Source organism: Hirundo rustica, chromosome 8 (genome assembly GCF_015227805.2).
Source record: "Hirundo rustica isolate bHirRus1 chromosome 8, bHirRus1.pri.v3, whole genome shotgun sequence".
Lineage (NCBI taxonomy): Eukaryota > Metazoa > Chordata > Aves > Passeriformes > Hirundinidae > Hirundo > Hirundo rustica.
Window position 1 is genome coordinate 3,426,846 of NC_053457.1, and position 17,436 is coordinate 3,444,281.

At 62.4% G+C, this 17,436-nt stretch overlaps 5 protein-coding genes across 5 annotated transcripts; 2 read left to right on the forward strand and 3 right to left on the reverse strand.

The window, feature by feature from the left end:
* On the forward strand, positions 1-3,232 carry ZNF511 (zinc finger protein 511). Its single transcript, XM_040071433.2, has 6 exons — positions 1-183; positions 329-402; positions 1,198-1,399; positions 1,492-1,616; positions 1,945-2,130; positions 2,637-3,232. The coding sequence occupies exons 1-6, from the start codon at positions 28-30 to the stop codon at positions 2,704-2,706; spliced, it is 813 nt and encodes a 270-aa protein (XP_039927367.1). The 5' UTR covers positions 1-27; the 3' UTR covers positions 2,707-3,232.
* Positions 3,101-5,680, forward strand: PRAP1 (proline rich acidic protein 1). Its single transcript, XM_040071434.2, has 5 exons — positions 3,101-3,209; positions 4,189-4,388; positions 4,542-4,611; positions 4,711-4,769; positions 5,117-5,680. Exons 2-5 carry the CDS (start codon positions 4,285-4,287, stop codon positions 5,454-5,456), a joined length of 573 nt encoding a protein of 190 aa, XP_039927368.1. The 5' UTR covers positions 3,101-3,209; positions 4,189-4,284; the 3' UTR covers positions 5,457-5,680.
* A 261-nt stretch (positions 5,681-5,941) lies between these two features.
* ECHS1 (enoyl-CoA hydratase, short chain 1) lies at positions 5,942-8,208 on the reverse strand. Its single transcript, XM_040071432.1, has 8 exons — positions 8,088-8,208; positions 7,204-7,401; positions 7,005-7,132; positions 6,826-6,925; positions 6,628-6,732; positions 6,431-6,550; positions 6,278-6,345; positions 5,942-6,194 (listed from the first exon to the last, which is right to left on the reverse strand). Exons 1-8 carry the CDS (start codon positions 8,206-8,208, stop codon positions 6,129-6,131), a joined length of 906 nt encoding a protein of 301 aa, XP_039927366.1. The 3' UTR covers positions 5,942-6,128.
* Positions 8,209-9,813: 1,605 nt separating this feature from the next.
* MTG1 (mitochondrial ribosome associated GTPase 1) lies at positions 9,814-12,839 on the reverse strand. The gene is made up of 11 exons (XM_058421551.1): positions 12,716-12,839; positions 12,562-12,628; positions 12,336-12,438; positions 12,172-12,252; positions 11,944-12,000; positions 11,201-11,291; positions 11,059-11,120; positions 10,817-10,913; positions 10,595-10,676; positions 10,370-10,482; positions 9,814-10,276 (listed from the first exon to the last, which is right to left on the reverse strand). The coding sequence occupies exons 1-11, from the start codon at positions 12,828-12,830 to the stop codon at positions 10,179-10,181; spliced, it is 966 nt and encodes a 321-aa protein (XP_058277534.1). The 5' UTR covers positions 12,831-12,839; the 3' UTR covers positions 9,814-10,178.
* Positions 12,840-13,263: 424 nt separating this feature from the next.
* Positions 13,264-15,968, reverse strand: PAOX (polyamine oxidase). Its single transcript, XM_040071181.1, has 7 exons — positions 15,824-15,968; positions 14,996-15,488; positions 14,717-14,916; positions 14,235-14,490; positions 14,021-14,133; positions 13,789-13,946; positions 13,264-13,428 (listed from the first exon to the last, which is right to left on the reverse strand). The coding sequence occupies exons 1-7, from the start codon at positions 15,966-15,968 to the stop codon at positions 13,288-13,290; spliced, it is 1,506 nt and encodes a 501-aa protein (XP_039927115.1). The 3' UTR covers positions 13,264-13,287.
* Positions 15,969-17,436: the final 1,468 nt, after the last annotated feature.

A 17,436-nucleotide genomic window follows, 5' to 3' on the forward strand; every position in this document is an offset into this window, starting at 1 on the left:
CATGCGCAGTGCTCATGCTGCCGCGCCATGCTGCCGCTGCCGCCGGGTCTTCACCTCCTCCTCCGTGAGGGGCTCCCTCCGCTCCCTCAGGATCCCCCATCCCCGCATCTCGCTCAGCCCACGCCGCCCTTCACCTTCGCCCCCCGCCGCCTTCGCCTCGACCCACAACACCCGCTGTTCGAGGTGAGGCGGCCCCGCGCCCGGCGAGCCCCGCGGGGCCCTGTGGGGGCCGCTCCCAGCGCGGCTTCCCCCGGAGCAGAAGGGTTTGCGCTGTGTTGTGCAGCCCTGCCCGCCCGCCCGGCCACAGCCGCTCTCTGCTTCTGTCTAGGATGGGGACGTGCACAGACACCTCTACCTGCAGGGCGTCCTCACCAGCCTCGAGGAGGTGGCCGAGAGACCCAAGTAAGTGAGGCGGTCTCGTCGCCAGAGCTGCGGGCGAGCCCTTAGTCCGTCTGTCATGGAATCAAGAAATGGTTTGGGTTGCAAGGGTCCTTAAAGATCATCTCATTCCTTCCCCCTGCCATGGGCAGGGACACCTTCTGCTAGGCCAGGCTGCTCCAAGCCCTGCCCGACCTGGCCTTGGACACTTCCAGGGATCCAGGGGCAGCCACAGCTGCTCTGGGCTGCTGCAGCTGGCACAGCTCCAACTCGGGAGGCTAAGCCTGGGGGAGAATCTTGGTCTTGCTCTTGTGTTTAAAATCCAGGAAGTACTTTTGAGTGTTGTGTGAAGTTCACCTGTGGATGCCTCTTGAAAAAGCATTAGCACAGAGTTGTCATCCACAACTACAACTTTTAGGTCCAACAGGTAATTTATTACTTTACAGCTTTTTTATTCTCCACTGAAGCACCATTGACAGGATGAAGATCTAGATGATCCTGAAGCCATAATGGTTAGTAAGTTTCCAATGGCAAATTATTTTCCAGCTGCCAGCACCATCATGACCTTCGTTCCATTGCACCTGACATTTAATTTTAAGTATTGTCACAAAAAATGCCGCAAGTATTATGTCTGCAGGTGTGGGTCTAGTGGAAGGAGCCCCCACCCACGACAAGGGATTGGAATCAGATGCGCTTTGTGGTCCAATCCAACCCAAGCCATCCTGGGATTTTCTGATAACATTATCTAGAGGGGATGTTTGCATCTGAAATTAATGCTGTAATTTAACTTGAAGTGTGGATATCCTGATTTCCCTGCAGGGTGTCTGAGTTCAGCTGCCACATCTCCGGGTGCAGCCAGGTGTTTGACACTCTGGAGAGCTACGAGCACCACTACAACACCCTGCACAGGAACGTCTGCTCCTTCTGCAAGCGCTCTTTTCCCTCTGGGAATCTCTTGGATATCCACATCTTGGAGTGGCATGACTCCCTCTTCCAGATAATGGCCGAGAAGCAAAATATGGTGAGCTGCCACGCCCAGCCCTTGCCTCGTGGTTGGTGTGCACTTGTTTCTTTCCAGTTATGTATTTTTTCTTTCTCCTCCCTGCCTTTCAGTACCAGTGTCTGGTGGAAGGCTGCACGGAGAAGTTCAAGAGCAGCAAGGACAGGAAGGATCACTTGGTGACCTTGCACCTTTATCCTGCTGACTTTCGGTTTGACAAGCCCAAGAAGGTGAAAAGGTAACTGCAGAACTTTCCTCCTGTCCTGCAAGGAAAGTGTGAGGGAATTGGGATTATTCAGCCTGGAGAAGAATAGCTCTGAGGTGACTTAATTGTGGTCTTCCAGTGCCTGAAGGAGCTACAGGAAGCATGGAGAGAGGCTTGGGACGAGGGATGGAATGCCAGGAAAAGGGGGTATGGCTTCCCATTCCCAGAGGGCAGGGCTAGATGGGATATTGGGAAGGAATCCATCCCAGATGGACTCATTTCCTCATGAAGTACCTTTGATTTCCTTGGCTCTGGGCTCACGTGAGCTCCTAAGCCAGGATGTAAAATTTTGTCTCTGCAGTGGCTCCAAGCACGTGAGCTGTCCTGTGGAGCAGGGCACCAGCGTGCCCATGGATGTGAGCGTAGACACGGTGGAGCAATTCCAAGCGAATCCCATGGAAGCAGGGCCTGAGGAGAACATGGAGATCTCTCAGCCTGCAGCCAGCCCCGGCCCCTCGCTGCCAGAGAAACGGCTCTACAAATCCAGGTCTGTGCTTTGGCCTCTGGGACTACTCCATCTTATCAGCCCTTTGCAGCGCCCTTTGGCGTGTTCCTGTGCTGAAGATAAAACAGGCAGGAATCCCACGTGTGCTTCCAAAGGCATTTTTGAAAGAAGGAAGTGTAAGGAAGAGCAGAATGTCGGTATGCTGTGGAAGCTGTGTTTGTCTGCCCACCTGATCTCTTCCCTGGGTATTGCAGGATGCTGCTTATCTCCTGCTCCTCATTATCAACTGCAACTGCTCAAGTGTTAAATTTGGTAACACAGCTTGTTGTAAAGAGGCCTCCAGGACAGGGATGTGCAGAGTACACGGGAAATCCAACCAGTATTTCACCCATTCTTTAATTTTTTTGGTGATTTATATGTCCTGCTCCTCCCATAACCTTGCTCTTCCCACTCTGGGAGCTTCAAATGCCCCACAGAGCATTAAGCATCCCAGTGAGCTGATGAGGGCTGGGCTGATAACATGGATTAAAGCCTGTCTCCCTTTCCAGGATCCCATCCACAATTTGCTTTGGCCAAGGTGCCATCCGAGGATTTAAAGGACCACGGAAGAAAGTCTGAAGGTCAGTGCAGCAGATTTGTGCAAGGTGAGCAGGCGTGGAGCCAGTGCCACCAGGGATATTTCCAGTTCCTATTCCATGGAAAAAACCACACAGGCCAATTAAAGCTCTGCCAGTATTTGGGCACGGGTTCCTGATGTCAAACAGAACTGGCACCACCTGACTGAGTTAAGAATCCTCAAGATTTTGGGAAGGGGAATCCAGAACGTGTGGTGAGGTGTTAAGGAAACTGTCCTGCAACTGAGGCTGCACAGGATTGGGTGTTTTATTTTTTGCCTCTTGGGGGAGAAAAATAGATTCAAGAAGTTACAAGATGACAACATGACTGTGGAAGCTGGACTCACTGAGAAAAGAAAATGGGGGTAAAAAGCCCACTGGTCCTTAGTTCTGACTTTCTCCATCTCGCTGAAGTCTCCTCTGCACCCCGGCATCCACTCTGAAAGATTTGTCTGGGCCAGGAGAAGCATTTTCACAGGAAGTTAAAATAAAGTGACTTCCAACCAGGTGAATAAATAAAAGGAACTTTTACAAAATTGCTTAATAGAGAATTTAAGTGGTATTTTGAAGCCCAGGCAGAGTCAGACGTGTGGAATGAACCTCCCCTCCCTCTGCTGCAAATGCTGCCAAAATCAGGTTGGGATGGAGATTGTTCTCCCTGTTGCCTTTTCCTTCCTTTGTATTGTAATCACATCCTCCTGGAAAAAGCTGGAAACACAGAGCCACTGGTCTTGGGGTCCTGGTGAATCCTGACACTCAAAAATTTTGCATAGGGGAAAAAAAAAAAGTTTCTGGAACAATGTTTATCCAAGAAGCTTAGGATCTATAATTGCTTTTTTTTCCCTTCCCCTGCTCTGTGAAGAATAAAAGATCAAAGGGGCTTTGAAAATCCTTGCAAATGGGAGCAGGGAATGATGTTTACAGAGATGTAGATTTCCCAGTGAGTTTGAAAAAGCTTCGCTTGTTTAAAGCTCATTCAGCTTGTCCAGCCCTAATCCCTGCTCTGTGGGCTCTGGAGAGTGCTGTCTCCAGCAGGCAAACCCCACAGCCACCCAACTGCCCAACGACATCTGTCAGCAGGGACCAAAAATCACTTCCCAACACTAAAGCCCCGTGTGAAGCTTTTTTCCCACACCGGGGTATCTGGGAATGGAAGGCAGGCTCCACGCTACTGGAGATGCCTGCAGGCTTTGGCATGTGATCGTACAAAGGTCAGGCAGCAATGCAGTCTGCTCTTCCTTATGTGTTCAGGTCCACGATTTCTGACCTGGGAATTGCTTTTTCCCAGAATCCAGAGTTGCCACGTGCCCGCCCTTGCTATTGGGAAACAAATTGAAGTTGCAGTTACAGCCTTAGGGCTCCTGACTCGCTCTCTTTTGGGCCACCTGCTTTTCCGAGTCCATGGGCAACCAAGTATTTCCCAGCTGGCCGGTGGCTGTCAAAAATCCTTATTTCAAGCCAAAACTTGAATTTCCCGTCTCTCCAGAGATCATGCACTGGCAGGAGGATACGGACCTGCCTGCCCTGGAGAACCCAGGGTCCTGAGCACCAGGACCTGGATCTATCCAGGGCCAGGAGGGACATGTGGGATGGGCGGCAGCAGGACCTGGATCCACCCAGTGCCACCAGGAACGCATGGGCCGGCCAAAGTGCAAGGCAGGTGTGGCAGGAGGCAGCCATGGACAGGTAGGTCCCTGCCAGCCCCGGCGGGCATGAGGGGTGGGCAGGGGGGTGCTGGGGTCAGGGAGGAGCTGTGGGCACAGGAACAGGATGTGGGCCAGCACCAGCCACATGGCTCGTGCCACCACATCTCTGCCATCTATCTCTTCTCCACCCGAGGGCCATGGGGCTCTGCAGTGTGACCATCCTGCTGGGCACTGCTCTCCTGCTGGCACCCAGCAGCACACAGGTGAGCCCTGCCCTCAATCCGCCCTCCCGCTGCCCCCTCTGATCAGGGGACCCACGTGTGACCTGTGCCCCACCTCGGAACCCCCTTGTCTCCCTGCAGGCTCTGAGCAGCTCCTGGTGGAAGGACCAGGCCACAGAGCAGGATTTGGCTGAGGAAATGTAAGTGGTGCTTGCAAAAACCAATAAAGCAACAACCCAAAATGGAAATGCTTTAACAGGTGAATTAATCCCCTTTGTTGCTTTGTGCCCCCTAAAATTAAGGGGCTTCCAGCTCCATCTCTTCCTCCCCGAATTACACAAACTTCCTGAGCATCCAGCTAGTTTCTCTATTCCTTTTGTGGAACAAATAGTTAAGTTAGCCCCTTTGCACCCTGAGATCCTAACTGGTGCTTCCTGGGGTGTGGGGTGTCTCACCAGGGTCCCTGCACTCCACTTGGGTGGGATGACCCTGGGACAGAATGGTATTTGGCAACCTTTCCTCGCTGATTTTTGTTCCACTCTTCCAGCATCCTGGGTGTAGGAGCCATCGAGCCACCAGAGGGTGAACCAGGTATAAAGGTCTTCTCCAGCAGTGCCTGGGCTCAGAGGGGCCCACCCCAAGTCCGGGAAAGACCAGAAGAGGATCGTGACCACCACCCCCAAGATGATGCCAAAGAGGCCAATGCCCGTGTGCCACTCTGGATGCTGGCTCCGAAGGTGCAGAATGGCCCGGAGGAGGATCGTGACCACCTCTACCACCCCCAGGATGATGCCAGGGAGGCTGATACCTACAAGCCACCCCGGATGCTGTCCCTGGAGGTGCAGAATGGCCCGGAGGAGGACCGTGACCACATCTACCACAGCTGAGTGGAGATGTGTTCAGGTTGTGAAATGAGGGGTGGGAACTGCCCTTGGGGAAATTTGCCCTTTCCTACCCAGCCTTGAGCCTCACCAATAAACCCACTTCCCTTTCCACGTCCTGGTGGGCTCCTCATTACTGGCAGAAACCTGCTGCTAATTGCAGGGCCTCCAAACTTGCAGGAATTCCCTCAGGATTGGCCCAAGGTGCTAGGCAGGGTGAGGATGATGCCCTGGGACAGGAGACCCAGCCCATCATCCAGGCCTCAGTTCAGCCCACGTAAGGCTGAGGCCAGGCAAACTCAGCACATGGGTGTTGTGCCCCAGAAGGTGCCACAGAGTGTCCCCTTCCTGGGGAACACACGGACCTGTGCTCCACGAGGCTGCTCTTGTCCAGCCCAGCATCGGAGAGCAGCGTGATGGAGCGTGGGGGGGGCTCAGTGAACCCCAACATTCCCCAGCTAAGGCAGACCTCGCAGCAAGGATGCCCCATCTCCCAGCAGCACCTAGTAAACCCTTTAATAGTGAAGGCAGAGGTGGTCCCCACTGCTGGCTGTCACCCCAAGCAAGTGTTGCTCGCTGACGGGTCCCGGTCCCCTCTGTGGGGTAAGGCAGGGGGTGGATGGGCTGCAGGAAGCCGTGGGGACCTGCACCACCCCAGGGACATGGCACCTCCCGGGCTCAGCTGTCGGTGAAGTTGGCCTTGCGCTTCTCCACAAATGCCGTCATCCCCTCCTTGCGGTCGTTCTGGGACAAGCAGAGATATCAGGTTTGGGGGGGCTGCAATGGCCCTGTTATCCCTCATGCCATGGGGCTGATCCCCTACTCACAGTGGCAAAGGTGGCGTAAAAGAGGCGCTTCTCTGTCCTGTTCCCCTCTGTCAGCGTTGTTTCAAAGGCTGAAAGCAAGGGAGAAGTTGGGGAGATCCCTCTGCCTGGCCTTGCAGACCCCCAAGCGGTTCCCAGTTGGCCCTCAGCCCCTACCGGCATTGACGGACTCCTTTGCAATGGCAGCCACCAGCTTGGAGTTGCTGGCGATCTTCTCAGCGCAGGCAATGGCTGCGTCCAGCAGCTTCTCCACGGGGTAGACCTTGCTGACCAGACCTAGGATGGGCAGTGGGAAGTGGGGGGATGGCTCCCCATCACACCTCTGCAGTGCCAGGGCTGTCGCATGCCCCTACCTGCCTCCTTTGCCTCCTTTGCTGAAATCCTGTCCCCAGTGAGCACCATCTCCATTGCCAGCGACTTCCCCACTGCCCTGGTCAGCCTCTGCGTCCCGCCAGCACCTGGGGCATTTAGGGAAGGGAGAGGTTCAGAGGATACCTGAGTGTCCCAACCCCAGCTGGAATGGAAGCCCCTGGCAGGTGCCTGCTGCTCACCTGGGATGGTTCCCAGCAGGATTTCGGGTTGTCCAAACTGCGCCTTCTCCCCAGCGTAGATGATGTCGCACATCATGGCCAGCTCACACCCACCTCCCAGCTGGGACAGGGGAGGCAGAGATGGGTCAGGGGGTGCTGGGGTGGGGGCAGGGGTGCAGGGAGATGCGGGGGACACTCACGGCGTAGCCATTGACGGCAGCAATGATGGGTTTGCGGACAACGGACACCTTGTCCCACCCGGCGAGGAAGCCACTGTTGTAATTCTCCTGGAAGGTTTTATTCTGCATCTCCTTGATGTCTGCGCCAGCTGCAAACGGAAGTGCAGTGGGACACCAGTCCGCTCCAAAGCTTTGGGGTGAGCAGAGGCCCCCATCCTACCTGCGAAGGCTTTCTCGCTGCCGGTGAGGACGATGGCTCCCACCTCCGGGTCGCTCTCCATGGCCTCCAGCGCCCGCCGCAACTCTGCCATGAGCCCCTCGCAGAGCGCATTGAGTGCCTTGGGCCGGTTCAGCTGGATCAGCCCCACGTTCTTCTGTGCTCCCGTCTTCTGCACCAGCAGGTACTGGAATGCAGCCCCTGCCCGCCACACCAGCAATGGCCCGTTAGCCCACCAGCTGCCGGGCACCGGGCAGACCCCCGGCCATCCGCGGCAATGCCTGGCCACCGTCACTCTATGCTATTTAAAGGCGACCTTGATGCCAGCGGTCACCGGCAGCCGGCGGGACGTCACCAGGAGCTTGGCTCGGAGGAGCCCCCAGTGCCACCCTAGCCTGCGAAGATGCCGTGACCACGCTGTGCTGGGACAGCGTGCGTGGTCCAGGCATCAGGTGCTGGGATCTGGTGCATAGTCCTGAGACGCCGGTGCCCGGCACTGGGCCCCAGTGCCCTCGTATGCAGTACCCCCGTCCATACATGGCGCAGGGTCCCGGCGTCCGGTGATGGGCTCTAGAGCACAGCTCTGGAACCACGTGCAACTCGCTGGGCACAGGCCCGGTGTTGCGACCGTACCTTCTGCCGGGTCCCGGTGCCCGCTGCCGTGGCCCTGGTGCACAGCCCAGGCATTCCGTGCCCGGTGCTCTGACCGCACATGGAGTAGTGACCCAGTTCCGTGGCCTGGTGCGCAGACCAGGGATCACGCGCAGCTCGATGGGCACATGCCCGCCCGGGGCTGGGACCGTGCCCGCCGCAGGGACCCGGTGCCCGGCGCTGAGCGCGGCCAAGCCCACCCACCCGCGGTGCCCCCCCGGCGCCCCGGTGCTCACCTGCGCTGCAGCCCCGTGAGCCGCAGGGGGCGCGGAGCGGCGGCGGGAGGCGCGCTCGGGGGAGCGCGGCGGCGGAGGCGGCGGCGGCGGGGCGCAGGAGCACTCTCAGCGGGGCGGCCATGGCGGAGCGCGGAGCGAGCCCCGCCCCTCCCGCCGCCGCCCATTGGTGCAGCCGGTCCCGCCCCCCGAGGCGCCTTCCCCATTGGCCGGGGCGGGGCCGAGGGGCGGGGCCGCAGGCGGGGCCGGGACCCTCGGGCAGTGGGAGGGGGCGCGGGGCTCGAGCCCTGCCCTAGCGGGGGTCCCGCCGTGCCGCCCCGCGGGGCGCGGGCGGGGCCGGGGCGGCGGGGTGTGGGGCTTTAGAGGCGCCGCGGGGAGCGGCAAGAGTAGGGGAAAGGGTAAGGAGGGGGGATTTCCCCGCCGCCCCCCGCGCGGGGAGTGGGGGGGAGTGCGGGGCGCGCGGCGGGAGCGCGGCAGCGGGAGCGCGGTCAGGGAGCAGTGGAGAGGAGTGGAACGAGCCCACGGCATCCTCGGGTCTGGTGAGCCCCGCGAGCGGGGAGAGAGAGACGGGGTTGTGAGGGTGCCGCGCGGCCGGGTGTGTGCGAAGCCAGATAAACGCGTGGGTAAGAGCGTGTGCGGGAGCATTATCCACGCGGCCGTGCGGAGCGCGCGCGTGCGAGTGTGTGCGGGAGCATTATCCGAGGGCCGTGCGGCAGCGTGCGTGTGCGGGAGCATCATCCGAGGGGCGTGCGGCAGCGTGCGTGTGCGGGAGCATCATCCGAGGGGCGTGCGGCAGCGTGCGTGTGCGGGAGCATCATCCGAGGGGCGTGCGGCAGCGTGCGTGTGCGGGAGCATCATTCACAGGGGTGGGGGGAGCGCGTTTATGCAACGCGCGGGTAGCTGCGTGTGCCGTGACACACGCGTGCGCGGCCTCGGCACACGCGCAAGCGGGACACGTCGGTGCGCGGTCCCCCGCCCGCGGCCGGGCGCGGCTGAGCGGCGGGGCTCTCCCTCCCTCCCTGCGGCAGGTGCGGGATGCGGCGGAGCGCGGCGGCGTGCTGGGCTCTGGTGCTGCTGGCCGCCACCTTCTGCGACACGGTGGCCGGCAAGGGTGGGCGCGGCGGCGCCCGTGGGGCGGCCCGCGGTGCGGCGCGGGGGGCGGCCCGCAGCCGGCCGAGGGCGGCCGTGCCCCGGTACGGCTCTGCCGGGGCGGCCCTGCGCGTGGCGGGGGCGGCGGCGGCGGGAGCGGCGGCCGGCGTGGCGGCGGGGGCGGCCCTGCGGCGGGCCCGACTGTCCGGAGAGCTGCAAGCGGGAGACGGCGTCGAGTACCGCGACGGCAACTGGACGGCGGCCGCCAGCGCCTGGACCTCCGCCGCGCCGTCCGGGACTCCGCCGGGCCGGGCGCTGCCCTGGCTCTGCCCGCTGGCCGCCCTCCTCCGCCGCTGATGGATTTCGGGGGACCTGACTGTGCCCGGTGCACCCACGACGCCGCGAGGATCGGCCGCCCACCCCGGGGCTGAGCCCCGTGCCCCGGCCAAGCAGCGGCTCCCGGGCTATGGCCACCCGCCGCCGGCGGGGCAGGACCCCCGCGGAAGACCCTCCACCACCACCCCTCCACACCGAGCCAAACCCCGCCGGCTCGGGCATCCCTCTGCACCGCGCTCCTGTCCGTGGCCTCGCCGTGTCCGGAGGCCGAGGAGGCGGCAATAAAACTGAGCGAAAGCAGGTGTGGCTGGATGCGGGGTGAGGGGTGGGACCCGGGGATGGCCAGCGCCCGGCCCCTGCCCACCCTGGCTTTATTTTGGGATGGAGGCCCCAGAGCAGGCCAAAACCACAGCGAGGAAACTGCTCCCTGGCGCTTTCCAGGTGCCAGCCGGAGGCACCAGCCCTGCCCCAGGCTCTCCGGGGCGGGCACAGCTCTAGCTCTCCATGGGAGCATCACAACAGCGACACCACAGGGCATCCTGTCCCTCTAGCCTCTTGCCCAAAAGCAGGGACAGCCCTGGCAGACCCGCTTCAATCGCACACCATAGCTCCGTGCTGGAGTATCCCCAGTCCATATGGCTGCAGGCTGTGCCTGGCCCGTGACAAGTCTCAGTCCAGTATCACCCTGCCCAGGCGTCCTGCTCGGAAGTCCCGCAGGAACTCGTAGGCAGCAGCTGGGTAGTTGAGCATCATCATGTTGACGTTCCCTGGAGATGGCAGTGCATACAGGAGTGTCAGCGTAGCCTGGAGCTGCCCTGGGATCCCCAAAAATCCCAGCCCCTGCACCCCAGATCACCCACCTGTGCCTGTCAGCACCTTCACCTTCTGCGTGCGGCCCTGGGTGAGGGCCACGTGCTTGAGCAGGAGCTCGATGTGGTCGCAGGGCTGGCCCAGTCCGTAACGCTGCACGTACCTGCCGGAGGAGGTGGCTCACACCCTGCTGGCACTGCCTCCACCCAAAATTCCCTAGGGATGGCATCTCCATCACCCTCTTGGGACCCCTCCCTGCTTCCCCACTGGCTCACCCGAACTGCTGCTGCTTGTTCAGGGTGTACAGGAGGTAGTCAGCCATGACATCCTCCCCCACCAGGTGGTCAAGGATGGCTCCTGGAAAAGAGGATCAAGCCCCAGCTTCCCTAAGCCCTGCTGAGCCCTAGCCAACCCTCCTCCCCTCCCTCACCCAGCCTTGGGTACCAAGCCCAGAGGCCACATTTGGAGACCGCTCCTGGCCACAGCCTCCATCTCACCACACAGCGCCAGCTTCATGCCTGTCTCCACATCTCCCAGCCTGGGGGGCAGCACGCCGGGGGTGTCCACCAGGTACATCAGGGGCTTCTCACACACCTGGCACGGGGGAGGCACGGCTGGTAATTAGCACCACATGGCTGAGTGAGGCACTAAGCTTAAGGTGTTGCTGCAAAGGGAACCTGAGCAACCCTCCAAGATCAGCTCGGTGAGCCCAGCGGTCTCCCGGACACAGGGACAGTACCTGGATCCTGGACAGCACTGCCTTGGTGATTCCTGGCTCGCCACCCACCGCAGTGGCTTTGCCTGGGGGGACAGACACAGTCACGGACACACGTGACATTGTGCCCACCTCCTCCCCGAGCCCTGGCACTGTGCAGAAATACCCTTCTTGAGGTGCAGCCTCCGCAGGGAGTTGATGAGTGAGGACTTGCCCACGTTGGGCACGCCGATCACCAGGATATTGTGCTCGGAGCTCTGGAAGCCAGGGAGACACAGGCAAGGAGCAGCTGGTTACCAACCACCCACCCCTGCAGCAAAAGGCAGCTGCCACGGGGAAATATCCCAGTGTTTGCTGGCACTTTTGGCACATGTGGGAGCAGCCTCATTCCTTGGCTGGACAGGGAGTGACCCTCCCTCTGCTCTGCACTGGGGGAAGTTTTGGGGCACCACAATATAAAAGAGATGTAAAGCTGTCAGAGAGCATCCAAAGGATGGACACAAGGATGGAGAAGGGTCTGGAGGGCTACACAAGGGCTGGCTGACGTTAGTTGGTTTGTTCAGCAGGGGCAGAGCACACTGAGGTCAGACCTCTCCAGGGGCTGCAGCTTCTCCCAAGGGCAGCTCCAATCTCTGCTCTTTGTGACAAGGACAGGACTCAGGGAATGGCTGGAGCGGTGCCAGGTTTAGGTTGGAGATCAGAGAAAGCACTGCCCAGGCTCCCCAGGGAACGGGCACAGCCCCAAGGCTGCCAGAGCTCCAGGAGTATTTGGACAGCACTCCCAGGGATGCACAGGGTGGGATCGTTGGGGTGTCTGTGTGAGGCCAGGAGCTGGACTGGATGGTCTTTGTAGGTCCCTTCCAACCCACAGGATTGGATATTCTGTAACCCCCTGTACATGTGTCTCACCTCCGCCCTGTGGTAGCGTGGGCCATCGGCCACCAGGCTGGCCACCATGGGGACAACCTGTAGAGAACAGGGACAGGGCGGCTACTCTGTGCCCTGACTGGCAGCAGCCACTCGCTTGGTGACACTGCGCCAGCATGATGTGTCCAACAGGGGCTGAGCAGAGGATTTGGGACAGGTGGAAAGGGAGCACCGAGGGCTCTCCATGGGGCTGGGCTGCTGCCCCACTACCTTCTTGACGTTGACATCACGCTGGCAGTCAGTGAAGACTACGTGCGAGCATCCCTGCTGCCTCAGCTGCTCCAAGACCGCCTGGAGGGGACGGAAAGAAGCACTGCTGTCACCTACCTGTGACACCATGGCTGCCCCCCGCCCGGCCCTGCCCTGGCGCTCACCGGCTGCCGGCGGGGATCAGCCAGATCCATCTTGTTCAGCACTAGGACGTGAGGGCGGATGCCCAGCGCCTCCTGCAGCGCGGGGTTACGGCCCGACAGCGGAATGTGGCTGCGCTAAGGACAGTAACTACGAATGCATACCGGGAGAGGGGTAGAGGGGAGGTGGAAAGGGGCAAGGGTGGTCTGGAGCGACAAGGGAGAGGGGTGTCCGGCAGCTGTGGAGGATATTCGAGCGTCGTGCACCTCCACGAGGCAGTCGGCGCGACGCAGCGCCAGGCGCATCTGCCGCAGGCCTGCAGTACACAGCACAGCGCGGGGTGAGCGCGCAGCGGGCGCTCCAGGCGGGGGGGAACTCGATCCGCCGCGCTGCCGCCCCTCACCTTTCGCCATGTGCCGCGGGAACCACGAGGCCACATCGCGGCCGCCGAACTCGAAGCGCTCCCGGAACGCTCCCGGCCCCGGCCCCGCCGCCCGCAGCGCTGCCCACACCCTCATGGCTGAGGCGCGGCCGCCGCGTCGCTTCCGGCGCGACCGGAAGCCGCCTCAGTAACAGCAATGGCGGAACCGCCGCCGCCGCCACCGGGGCCTCCGGGAGGCTCGGCCGCACCTCCCGGCGGCACGGGGGCTACCGGGGCCCGCGGGGGGCACGTCGTGCCCCCCGCGGGCCCCGGCACTCCCCGTGCCGCCGTTTCTGAGCCTCAAGCCTCTCGCCCATCCGCCCCTCAGCCCTCCCCGGCGCCCCCTCCGCGGCCAGGCCCGACGCAGGACCCGCTGGACGACCCCCGCTACATCATCTCCAGCACCAACTGGTATTAAATCGACACCGCAGCCCCCGCTCGATGGAGCCACCCTCGCCGCATCCACCCCGCCACGGAGAGGAAGAAGCCGCCGGCGCGGAGGTTTCTCAATAAAGGAGACAGAAGGGCAAAGCACGGGCGTTTATTTTGCTGCCTCAGGACTGAGGCGCGGGGACGGGCGCCTGGAAGAGCTGGTTGAGCCGCTCGGCCTCTCGCCACCCCGACAGCAGCGCCCCGTGGGTGGTGGAGTAGAAGGTGCGGTGCGTGGCCTCGCCGGCGAAGAGGAGCTGCAGGGGCTGCGGAGAGGCGGGGGGTGAGCACAGAGGCCGCGGGGCTGTGCTAGAACAGCCTCACCCCGCGCACTCCGGCATCCCGCGGGGGCATGACCACATTAAAAACCCAGGAGTGGGCACTTTCCTTTCCCTGGGCACCCACCCCGCGCGGTGAGGACGCTGGGAAGCGGTTGGGAGGAGCCGCCTGTCCACGACTTTTATGGAAATGCCCCCCACTCCCATGGAGCTCGGCAGGTGACTTGAGCATTGGGGACCCCCGCAAAGGGTCAGCGGTGTCGCCTCCCTGTTCTCCCGGAGTGGCCTGTCCCCACCCCCATCTGTCTGTCTGTCCCCCCACTGCAGCCCCTGGGGCTGAGTCCTCACCCGGGGGTCCCGGGGGTCCTCGGGCAGGGGCTGTGCCAGCTCATCGATGTCTTCCCCCGAGCTGCCGACGGCCACGTAGCTGTAGGAGCCGCGGGTGTAGGGAGCGCTGTGCCAGCGGGACCGGAGCACGCTCCTGGGCGCGGGCAGGCTGGGATTCCCTGCGGATGGGCTTACGGGTAGGATCGGGAAATGCCCCGGGGTGGTGGGCGGGCGGGGAGGGCGGGGCAGGCACCTGTCATCGTGCGCAGGACGTGGGTCATAGCGCTGAGCACCTCGGCGTCGCTCAGCGTTTCCATGTGCTCCGACTCCTTTCCCGCGATGAAGCCGCACAGGACGTGCCCGTGCCTGGGGCGGGAAGGTGGGGCTGAAAGCTGTTGCCCCTCCCCGTGCCTACCAGCGGCCCAGAGAAGGCCTGGAGGATGCCCAAAATCCCCCCAGCCACCTACTGCTCTGGCGGCTGGAGCACCACGAATCCGATGAGCTTCTTGAACCAGTTGGCCTCCAGGTCAGCGCTGGGCTCCTCCAGGGGCGACTCGTCCTCCCACACCACTTCCAGGAGCTGCTGCTCGGGCTCCCAGAAAGGCTGCTCGAACTCCAGGAAGATCTTGTTGTTGGTGCCAAATCCCAGGCTGCGAATGGCCTGTGCTTTCCGGTCAGGAAGGGGAGGCTGGAAGAATTCCTGGTGCCGTTCCTTGAGGAAACCTGCAGCCACGAGTTTGGGCAGGCAACGGGGCAGCTCTCAGCTGGGCTCCTAAATGGTGCCTGAGATGCTCTGACCTCCCCAAACCCCTGTCCAACCTCTTCCTAGTGGGAGAGGGGAGGCTGGGAAGGGGTTTAGCCAATCCCTCCCCTCCACTTGCCCATCTCCAACCGTGCCAGCTGGTCGGAGGGGACGGGCAGGGCAAGGGGAGGTTGTCGGTGTCCTCACCCAGTGGGACAGTGATGATGACGTGGTCAGCAAGGAAGACGTCTCCGTCCTCGCACTCCACCCGCACGGGGAAAACCCTGGCATCGTCCCCTTCCTCACGGAAGGACCCTTGCCACTGGATGGTCCTCACTGCCTTGTTGAGCAGAACGGTGCCCTCGGGCAGATCCGAGAGCAGGCGCTCGGCCAAGCTGCTGTAGCCTCTGTGGGAGGAGTCATCGCTGGGGACGGGGCGAGCCCTGGAACGCTCCTCCGCATCCCGCTCGGGAGCGCCGCGCTTACCCTGGGAAGGTGCAGTCCAGGCCGGGCAGCGACACGTACTCCCCGAAGGGCTCCAGGCCCACCAGGTCCATGCTGTGGGTCCCGCTGATGCAGCACTCCAGCTTGAGGCAAGCGGCGAGCACGGCCAGCTGGAGCTGCCGGGCATCGTCCTGGCCCCCCGCCATCGTGGGCACCGTCCGGGCGATCTCAGCCCGCACGTACTGGCCCACGCTGGGCCACGGTGGCTCCTTGGACCCCTGGAAAGCGCGGGTGGAGGCCAGGAGGGCGTAGAAGAGGTCGCGGGCTTCGCGCACTGCCTTGGGATTCAGCACCTTCCCCGAGCTGCCGTAGGTGACGGACGGCATCGGGGGATGGCCCCCCGCTTCCACCTGCTGGTTCTCCTCCCGGGCGGCCTCCGGGCCCAGCAGGCCGTAGCGGGAGGCCAGGCAAAACACGGGATTTCCCGGCGAGGGGCCGTGGATCCAGTGTGCCCCCATCTCCGCCAGCCCCGACGCTGCCGGGAGGGAGGGAGAGCGGGTCACGCCGAGCCGTGCCCCTGCAGAACCCCTCGGGGCGCAGCGGGACCCCCGGCGCCCCGTGCCCTCGAAAAGGCCGGAGCCGCGGGCCCCGGTGCCACCCGGGACCGGTGTCCTTTCGATCCCCGCGTGCCCAAGGGACCGGCCACCCCCGCCACGTGTCCCGCCCACTGAGGACCGGCCCCACGGGCCGGGGGGGGTCAGGCGCAGCTCCCGCATCCCAGCGCAGCCGCCCCCTGCCCCAGCCCGGGCCCGCCCCCCGGCGCCGCCCACCCCCGGCTCCCGGAGCTGCCCCCGGCCTCGCCGCCCGTACCGAAGGGGCGGGTGCAGACGCGGCCGCCGGCGCGGCTCGCCGCCTCCAGCAGGCGGAGGGAGCCGTGTCCGCGGAGCCGCTGGGCCGCCCCCAGCCCCGCCAGCCCCGCGCCCACCGCCACCACCCGCCGCCCGCTGCCCTCCATGGCGGCCCGCGCCGGCCGGTACCGCCCTCCGCCGCCGCTGGCACCGCCCGCCGCCGCTGGCACCGCCCCTGGAGCCGCCCGAGCCGCGGCAGCGAGGGAAGGAGGAAGGAGGGCGTGGAGGGAAGGATGGGGAAATGGACGAAGGGAGGCGTGGATGGATGCCCGAGGGTCCCGGTGCAGTGATGAACCAGCCGCCTGCACCCGTGGGGAGCAGGAGAAGGCCGGGGTGGGAGAGGGGACCCTTCCTGGAGTAGGGGCAGCCCTGGGACAATTTCCCCACCCTCCTCTCCATTCTGCTCCCGCTCGCCCACCTTGTACCGGGGCCGGCCAGCCTGGCAGGGTGGAGGAGCAGTGGATGCCCATCGTCCCGCGGTCCCGCCCACCTGGGATTCCCAAACCCTCATGGATGTAATAAGACTCTCCATCCCAAGGCTGTCTAATGTCCTTTTTTTTTTTTTTTTTTTTTTTTTTTTTTTTTTTTTTTTTTTTTTAACCGGCAAGCGTTCCTGCTGCCTGTCCAGGGGTGGGATAGGGTACTGGGATGTACTGGGATACTCCCAACTGGGACCCTCGGAGAACCCACTGTGCCACCCAGCTCTACCAGCCTGTCTATGGGGTTACTGTGTCCGTGCTGGCCTTGGCAGCTCCCCAGAAAATATTCACGTGCAAGGAAGAGCTGAGGGTGTAAAAGCACAGGCTTCTGAAATCTCCTTTGAGTATTTATTTTGGAGGGAGTTTGCAGCAAGCAGCACGGTGGGATGGGCTGGGGACATCAGCCTGGCAGCAGCTTCCTGAGGGGATGATGGCCCTGCAAGCCAGCCCAGGGCATTTGGGGTCAGCAGCTCCCAGGGATGAGGGTTGATCATTCCCAGTGTCTTGGTGCTGAGCCAAGCAGCCATTCCTGGGGACCTCTGGCCCCTGAGTCCCTGCCAAACAATGCAGGCAGGTACCTGGCTTGGCCCAGATGGAGAACTTCCACTTCTATGGGGACATGTCTTGGGGTAAAAGGATTCTCCAAATCCATCCTCAACTGCCCTGGACTGCAACCTGGGGCCAGAACCCCTCCTTGCGTCACCTGTTGCTGCTGCCAAGAAGGGTTTGGCCTCATCCATCCCCTCCATTCCTTTGTGTGCCACAGCTGGGGAGCTGCTCTCAGCCTGTCCCCCCACAGCCAGACTCAGCAGGCTCAGCTCCCTCCCACCTCCTCTTAGGCTGGGTGCTCTAATCCACAACCCACTGGGCAGCCACTGTGGGGTCATGGCAGGATCCCCATGTCCCCCTGGCACAGCTCAGGGTCAGCACCATCGTGTTGGGGCCCTTCCAGCAGGGCTGGTGGCTCCTGCCTGCTCCGGTGCTTCAGCTGACCCCAGTGCTGCCCTCCCAGCATGGTGCCACCGGTGCTTGTGGAGTTCCCAAGCGAGGAGGAGAGACCCCAAAAACCAAAGGATGAAAGCACCATCACCACAAG

Bases quoted from the DNA above. Each gene is read 5' to 3' on its own strand.
- ZNF511 (XM_040071433.2), top strand. From the start codon at position 28: ATGCTGCCGCTGCCGCCGGGTCTTCACCTCCTCCTCCGTGAGGGGCTC. The intron at 184-328 runs GTGAGGCGGCCC...GCTTCTGTCTAG, and splicing joins CACAACACCCGCTGTTCGAG to GATGGGGACGTGCACAGACA. The intron at 1,400-1,491 runs GTGAGCTGCCAC...CCTGCCTTTCAG, and splicing joins TGGCCGAGAAGCAAAATATG to TACCAGTGTCTGGTGGAAGG.
- PRAP1 (XM_040071434.2), top strand. From the start codon at position 4,285: ATGTGGGATGGGCGGCAGCAGGACCTGGATCCACCCAGTGCCACCAGG. The intron at 4,389-4,541 runs GTAGGTCCCTGC...TCTCCACCCGAG, and splicing joins CAGGAGGCAGCCATGGACAG to GGCCATGGGGCTCTGCAGTG. The intron at 4,770-5,116 runs GTAAGTGGTGCT...CCACTCTTCCAG, and splicing joins CAGGATTTGGCTGAGGAAAT to CATCCTGGGTGTAGGAGCCA.
- ECHS1 (XM_040071432.1), bottom strand. From the start codon at position 8,208: ATGGCCGCCCCGCTGAGAGTGCTCCTGCGCCCCGCCGCCGCCGCCTCC. The intron at 6,733-6,825 runs GTGAGCAGCAGG...TAAATGCCCCAG, and splicing joins CCTGCTGGGAACCATCCCAG to GTGCTGGCGGGACGCAGAGG. The intron at 6,195-6,277 runs GTGAGTAGGGGA...TGCTTGTCCCAG, and splicing joins TTTACGCCACCTTTGCCACT to AACGACCGCAAGGAGGGGAT.
- MTG1 (XM_058421551.1), bottom strand. From the start codon at position 12,830: ATGAGGGTGTGGGCAGCGCTGCGGGCGGCGGGGCCGGGGCCGGGAGCG. The intron at 11,292-11,943 runs GTGAGACACATG...CCTGGCTTCCAG, and splicing joins CACGCTACCACAGGGCGGAG to AGCTCCGAGCACAATATCCT. The intron at 10,277-10,369 runs GTGGGTGATCTG...TGCCATCTCCAG, and splicing joins GAAGGTGCTGACAGGCACAG to GGAACGTCAACATGATGATG.
- PAOX (XM_040071181.1), bottom strand. From the start codon at position 15,968: ATGGAGGGCAGCGGGCGGCGGGTGGTGGCGGTGGGCGCGGGGCTGGCG. The intron at 14,491-14,716 runs GTGAGGACACCG...TCGTGGCTGCAG, and splicing joins CATCATCACTGTCCCACTGG to GTTTCCTCAAGGAACGGCAC. The intron at 14,134-14,234 runs GTAGGTGGCTGG...TTCCCGCCCCAG, and splicing joins GTGCTCCAGCCGCCAGAGCA to GCACGGGCACGTCCTGTGCG.